The 7,581-nt window shown below is 42.6% G+C and overlaps 1 protein-coding gene across 1 annotated transcript; it reads left to right on the top strand.

Annotated features, from left to right (window-relative positions):
* The first annotated feature begins 1,372 nt into the window (after positions 1-1,372).
* LOC124010479 lies at positions 1,373-3,464 on the top strand. Its single transcript, XM_046322943.1, has 4 exons — positions 1,373-1,690; positions 2,074-2,121; positions 2,360-2,503; positions 2,779-3,464. Exons 1-4 carry the CDS (start codon positions 1,391-1,393, stop codon positions 2,890-2,892), a joined length of 606 nt encoding a protein of 201 aa, XP_046178899.1. The 5' UTR covers positions 1,373-1,390; the 3' UTR covers positions 2,893-3,464.
* The last annotated feature ends 4,117 nt before the right edge of the window (positions 3,465-7,581 follow it).

Below are 7,581 nucleotides of genomic sequence, written 5' to 3' on the forward strand. Positions count from 1 at the left end.
GATTCCTTTACTATTCAAATGATGGAACTGGGTTGAAGTTAAGATTAGGGTTAGGGTTAAGGTTAGTTATTCAAACTAGAAAATTCTAAGAAGAAAATAAACCTAACCCAGCGTCATTATCAGCAGTGTGGCTGAGATGATAGTTCCTGATAAGGTTTCATTGACACTACGAAAACTCTGCTTCACACAGGGTATTATTAGTCAACTCCTCCTCACACACTAGAGACGGCTGAGAAACCCCACAGCTTCTTCAATGGAAAGCAGTGGAAGGCTCATAACAATGGCTGCAACAGAGTAAAAGGAATGAAACTCATGCGTTTGACGTATTTGATACTATTCCACTGATTCCACTCCAGCCATCACCATGAGCCCGTCCTCCCCAATTAAGGTGCCACCAACCTCCTGTGATGGAAAGTTACTTTTACACTGCCTAGACTGACAGCTTGGGTGCTTCCGAAATGGCACCCTATTCCCTTGTACACTACATTTTTACCAGGAACCATAGGACTCTGGTCAAAAGTAGTGCACTATGTAGGGAATAGGGTGCCGTTTCAGATGCAGACCCATTGTGCAACTTGCCGGACCGAGAGTCACTTCATGGTTGATTTATCTCATGGGCAATATGGTTTCAAGCATGGTCAGAGTGCTTCAAGCAGGTTTGAGAGGCACAGAAAAAGTCTGTCTGTGCAACCAGATAAATATAGAGTCATTTTATCTCACTGACAACCACTTCCTATAGTAGCCTAGAACTCAAGCTGAATCTCTGGGTCATCTCGCACAAGAGGCCAGAGCTCCACATCCACAAAACCCCTCCTCAAAAAGTTTGTGCAACCTGTCAGAGCCTTTATTTGATGAAAGCTAAGTGTAATATGTCGACTCTCCATAGCTTTTCCAGTGCACCATTTTTATAAATGTAAAAAATATTTTTTACTAGGCAAGTCAGTTAAGAACAAATTCTTATTTTCAATGACAGCCAAGGAACAGTGGGTCAGAACAACATATTTTGTACCTTGTCAGCTCAGGGATTTGAACTTGCAACTTTTCGGTTACTAGTCCAATGCTATAACCACTAGGCTACCTTGCCGCCCCATCTCTCTCACCATGTACACACACACTCTAAAAAGACACTTGCTAGTCTGGAACGAGAGAGCAGCAATTCTAAACATCTTTATTAGATTTTCATTTAACAAGTCAGCATTTTGTTAACACATATATGCTCCTGGACACAAAAAACATGAAACTATCTATCAAACATCTTCATCAGATTCGTATATGCACGAATATCATCCCTGACCATTAATTGCTTTGGTGGTGATGATGATGATGATGATGATGATGATAATACAGTGTTTTCCTTGATGCCTCAGAAAAGGGCTGTTTCAGTGACATCATGGTTTCTTTACGCCCTCTCACAACAACTTCCTGTTTGTTTATCATAAAAAGCATCAATGCTGCTGATCTCTATCATATTCACTTCACACATTTTACAGAGACCGACAGACCGAGAGACCGACAGAGAGAAGCAGAGAGAGACAGAGAGAGACAGAGAACCAGAGATCACGGTTTGAAAATGATAAAGTCTGTTGTCGTCGTTATGTTTCTCAACATGCTGCATCTCGGCCTGGGCAACAACTTACGCACAGAGATCCTGGAAGACCTGGAAAAGCTCACTCTGAAGAACTTCAAGTTTGTAAGTATACAGTTATAGGAACGTTCTCATCACTTGTAGTTAGAGTTGTGCCACAAATGACACCCTATTCCCTATATAGGGCATTACTTTTGACCAGAGTAGTGCCCTATATAAGTGCAAGAGTGCTATTTGGGACGTAAACTTAGAGTTCAAAGTTAAGCTCACTGACAATAGTTTGACATGTGAGGAGTTGTTTGGTGAGTTCCATACTACGTGGTTCATCGTGGCTCGTCACAAACTGCAGGGCATTGGTTCAACAAGAGATGTGTTCTAAATGGAATAAATACACAGAGACAGTGACATGACTGGTGGAGTTGTAATATACTGTAATATTCTGAATGCAGCCTTTCTTATCTAATGACTGTTTTACTTCCATCATACAGACATTGCTGCCCAACAGAGTACCAACACAAGAAATGGAGGATAACGCAGTAAGTCATCTATCCTTCATCAGTCCACATGCACGCACGCACGCACGCACGCACGCACGCACGCACGCACGCACGCACGCACACACACACACACACACACACACACACACACACACACACACACACACACACACACACACACACACACACACACACACACACACACACACACGTAGTGTATGCATAACTCACAACTGTTGTCTGAATTGTGATCTGATCAAGTCTACTCATGTATTAGCTGGAGTGTAAGTGCCAGGGGGTGTTTGCCACTCAGCTGAAGCGTGTGGTCAACAAGGTGATGCCCCGGACCGAGGAACACAAACCACTTCTGAACAGACTGCAGAAGAACATCCAGGCTCTGCCTCAGATCTCTACCCATGAGGTGAGTTTCTGAACACTGGCTGTTTTATACACATTGTTTAGTTTAGTGTTTTGGACAGGTCAGTCCCTAGGGGCCTTGGTCAAAAGTAGTGCACTATATAGGGAATATGTTGCCATTTGCCTCTGTTTAATACACACAGTTTATTCACTCTACTGGTAGAAGTTGGTTCAGGTTCAGGTCCAGCTCCGGGACGGTTCTGCCCATTCTACTGGTAGAAGTTGGTTCAGGACACTGAAGGCTACATACTAATGGTTGAATGTGTTTTATTTTTGAAGGAGGCCAGGATCTGCCCCATGATGGACAAAAAGATTCCCCATTTACAGACGACAATCGTTCTAATGAAGTACATATTATTCCTCCGGAACCTTAATGAAAACGAATGTGTGTGAGATACTACTGTATAGATACAGTCATTAGATTATCTCTATATCTTATAGATTGATCTCTTTGGGTAATATGGCCCATAAATATGCTGCATCGCTCTTTGTGACAGAAGTAATGATTATTTATAGACCATTCTCAGGTTTAGATTGTTCATGTATTTTTCAATGTACTACTTACGGATTGGCTCACTATGTTCAAGAAAAGGTATTCACAAGTTGAGTCATTTTTTAAATGTATTTATTTATTTATTTATTTCTTTAAACAAACATATTTATTAGTTAAATTATTACTTTTTAAATGTGTCTTGAAGATTACAGTCCGTGTTCTTCCCATGTCTGCTTGTAGACAGAATATAAACGTTTGGAAGTACATAGTATACTGTACTATGTACTTCCATGATGAAAAGCATAATTGTTCTTAAATAAGATAATTTTATATTTTATTACAGAATATTTCAAATGAATGTACAAATGTTATATGTATTGAATATTTATTTATTTATTCTATAATGGTTGAATGTGGATGAATCCTACATTTTATAATGTAAAGAACTAACATCAATGATGTGCGATCAACTGTATTTTTTAAGGAAAATAAATATATATTTTTCAAAACTTTGTGTATAGCCTCACTACTGTATTAGCAAACTACAATTATCTTGTTCCTACAAACAAGACCCAGGTCATTCAGTGGTGTCCAGGGTTCATTTGTCAAGTCCCTGTCAGGAGAGATGTCAGATAGATACCATATTTATGTCTCTGCGTGCTGGAAGTCTACATGAACAGGTAGACCTCTGTAGACCTCAACCAAGATATACAGACCAGATGTATGATGTACAAGAAGATACATGCCGTTACCCACAATCCTCTCTGAGGATGGAGAGATCTTATCTGACTCCTTTATTTAGTCTCTCCATCATAAGAGAGCGAGGATTTAAAGTTTGTACGAATGCACACACGCGATCAGATACCCCAACATAACTTGTTACTCCAAACATCATTTTGCTGCGCTCGTGTTTCCGGGTGACTACGTCATTACTGTTTGAATGCTCTCCACTGTTATCATGCATTGAATAATTCCACCAAAGATCTTGGATATTTTAAGACGATCAACTACAGTACAAAGTCTGGAGAGGAGTACACGAAGACCGACATGTGGTTTACGTCCCAAATGGCACCCTATTCCCTATTTAGTGCGATACTTTTGACTAGGGCCCATTGGGAATATGATGTCCTTTGTATGATTTGTTTTGTAGACTAATTTAACATTTGTTTAGCCTTTTTAATTATCTGTTTTGAGTTTTGTACTAAGAGTTGTGAAAATGTACCACATACTTGTGAGAATTACACCAAAGTCATGTAACATTTTTTTTAAATTGCTCTGTTATTTAACATATGTCTCTCAGTGTCGATCACTGAGCTGCTGCCTCAATGTGGCTCTACACGCTAGCTGCCTGTTCCATCAGCCTGTTGCAGTTGCCTGTTGCAGATGCCTGTTTTAGCAGACTGCACTCCTGTTGCAAAATCAAATCAAATCAAATCAAATTTATTTATATAGCCCTTCGTACATCAGCTGATATCTCAAAGTGCTGTACAGAAACCCAGCCTAAAACCCCAAACAGCAAACAATGCAGGTGTAAAAGCACGGTGGCTAGGAAAAACTCCCTAGAAAGGCCAAAACCTAGGAAGAAACCTAGAGAGGAACCGGGCTATGTGGGGTGGCCAGTCCTCTTCTGGCTGTGCCGGGTAGAGATTATAACAGAACATGACCAAGATGTTCAAATGTTCATAAATGACCAGCATGGTCAAATAATAATAAGGCAGAACAGTTGAAACTGGAGCAGCAGCACAGTCAGGTGGACTGGGGACAGCAAGGAGCCATCATGTCAGGTAGTCCTGGGGCACGGTCCTAGGGCTCAGGTCCTCCGAGAGAGAGAAAGAAAGAGAGAATTAGAGAGAGCATATGTGGGGTGGCCAGTCCTCTTCTGGCTGTGCCGGGTGGAGATTATAACAGAACGTGGCCAAGATGTTCAAATGTTCATAAATGACCAGCATGGTTGAATAATAGTAAGGCAGAACAGTTGAAACTGGAGCAGGAGCATGGCCAGGTGGACTGGGGACAGCAAGGAGTCCTCATGTCAGGTAGTCCTGGGACATGGTCCTAGGGCCCAGGCCAGTTGAAACTGGAGCAGCAGCATGGCCAGGTGGACTGGGGACAGCAAGGAGTCATCATGTCAGGTAGTCCTGGGGCATGGTCCTAGGGCTCAGGTCCTCCGAGAGAGAGAAAGAAAGAGAGAAGGAGAGAATTAGAGAACGCACACTTAGATTCACACAGGACACCTGAATAGGACAGGAGAAGTACTCCAGATAAACAAACTGACCCTAGCCCCCGACACATAAACTACTGCAGCATAAATACTGGAGGCTGAGACAGGAGGGGTCAGGAGACACTGTGGCCCCATCCGAGGACACCCCGGACAGGGCCAAACAGGAAGGATATAACCCCACCCACTTTGCCAAAGCACAGCCCCCACACCACTAGAGGGAAATCTTCAACCACCAACTTACCATCCTGAGACAAGGCCGAGTATAGCCCACAAAGATCTCCGACACGGTACAACCCAAGGGGGGGGACCCAGACAGGCCGACCACAACAGTGAATCAACCCACCCAGGTGACGCACCCCCCCCAGGGACGGCACAAGAGAGCCCCAGCAAGCCAGTGACTCAGCCCCCGCAACAGGGTTAGAGGCAGAGAATCCCAGTGGAAAGAGGGGAACCGGCCAGGCAGAGACAGCAAGGGCGGTTCGTTGCTCCAGAGCCTTTCCGTTCACCTTCCCACTCCTGGGCCAGACTACACTCAATCATATGACCCATTGAAGAGATGAGTCTTCAGTAAAGACTTAAAGGTTGAGACCGAGTTTGCGTCTCTGACATGGGTAGGCAGACCGTTCCATACAAATGGAGCTCTATAGGAGAAAGCCCTGCCTCCAGCTGTTTGCTTAGAAATTCTAGGGACAATTAGGAGGCCTGCGTCTTGTGACCGTAGCGTACGTGTAGGTATGTACGGCAGGACCAAATCAGAGAGGTAGGTAGGAGCAAGCCCATGTAATGCTTTGTAGGTTAGCAGTAAAACCTTGAAATCAGCCCTTGCTTTGACAGGAAGCCAGTGTAGAGAGGCTAGCACTGGAGTAATATGATCAAATATTTTGGTTCTAGTCAGGATTCTAGCAGCCGTATTTAGCACTAACTGAAGTTTATTTAGTGCTTTATCCGGGTAGCCGGAAAATAGAGCATTGCAGTAGTCTAACCTAGAAGTGACAAAAGCATGGATTAATTTTTCTGCATCATTTTTGGACAGAAAGTTTCTGATTTTTGCAATGTTACGTAGATGGAAAAAAGCTGTCCTCGAAATGGTCTTGATATGTTCTTCAAAAGAGAGATCAGGGTCCAGAGTAACGCCGAGGTCCTTCACAGTTTTATTTGAGACGACTGTACAACCATTAAGATTAATTGTCAGATTCAACAGAAGATCTCTTTGTTTCTTGGGACCTAGAACAAGCATCTCTGTTTTGTCCGAGTTTAATAGTAGAAAGTTTGCAGCCATCCACTTCCTTATGTCTGAAACACATGCTTCTAGCGAGGGCAATTTTGGGGCTTCACCATGTTTCATTGAAATGTACAGCTGTGTGTCATCCGCATAGCAGTGAAAGTTTACATTATGTTTTCGAATAACATCCCCAAGAGGTAAAATATATAGTGAAAACAATAGTGGTCCTAAAACAGAACCTTGAGGGACACCGAAATGTACAGTTGATTTGTCAGAGGACAAACCATTCACAGAGACAAACTGATATCTTTCCGACAGATAAGACCTAAACCAGGCCAGAACATGTCCGTGTAGACCAATTTGGGTTTCCAATCTCTCCAAAAGAATGTGGTGATCGATGGTATCAAAAGCAGCACTAAGGTCTAGGAGCACGAGGACAGATGCAGAGCCTCGGTCCGATGCCATCAAAATGTCATTTACCACCTTCACAAGTGCCGTCTCAGTGCTATGATGGGGTCTAAAACCAGACTGAAGCATTTCGTATACATTGTTTGTCTTCAGGAAGGCAGTGAGTTGCTGCGCAACAGCCTTCTCTAAAATCTTTGAGAGGAATGGAAGATTCGATATAGGCCGATAGTTTTTTATATTTTCTGGGTCAAGGTTTGGCTTTTTCAAGAGAGGCTTTATTACTGCCACTTTTAGTGAGTTTGGTACACATCCAGTGGATAGAGAGCCGTTTATTATGTTCAACATAGGAGGGCCAAGCACAGGAAGCAGCTCTTTCAGTAGTTTAGTTGGAATAGGGTCCAGTATACAGCTTGAAGGTTTATTTTCATCATTGTGTCAAGAGATATAGTACTAAAACACTTGAGCGTCTCTCTTGATCCTAGGTCCTGGCAGAGTTGTGCAGACTCAGGACAACTGAGGTTTGGAGGAATACGCAGGTTTAAAGAGGAGTCCGTAATTTGCTTTCTAATAATCATAATCTTTTCCTCAAAGAAGTTCATGAATTTATCACTGCTAAAGTGCAAGTCATCCTCTCTTGGGGAATGCTGCTTTTTAGTTAGCTTTGCCACAGTATCAAAAAGGAATTTCGGATTGTTCTTATTTTCCTCAATTAAGTTAGAAAAATAGGACGATCGAGCA

The sequence above is a fragment of the Oncorhynchus gorbuscha genome, linkage group LG23, assembly GCF_021184085.1.
Source record: "Oncorhynchus gorbuscha isolate QuinsamMale2020 ecotype Even-year linkage group LG23, OgorEven_v1.0, whole genome shotgun sequence".
Classification (NCBI taxonomy): domain Eukaryota; kingdom Metazoa; phylum Chordata; class Actinopteri; order Salmoniformes; family Salmonidae; genus Oncorhynchus; species Oncorhynchus gorbuscha.

Coding starts and splice junctions, on each gene's coding strand:
- LOC124010479 (XM_046322943.1), top strand. CDS start 1,391: ATGGTTTCTTTACGCCCTCTCACAACAACTTCCTGTTTGTTTATCATA. Junction 1,691..2,073: donor CTCTGAAGAACTTCAAGTTT/GTAAGTATACAG, acceptor TCCATCATACAG/ACATTGCTGCCCAACAGAGT. Junction 2,122..2,359: donor AAGAAATGGAGGATAACGCA/GTAAGTCATCTA, acceptor CTCATGTATTAG/CTGGAGTGTAAGTGCCAGGG.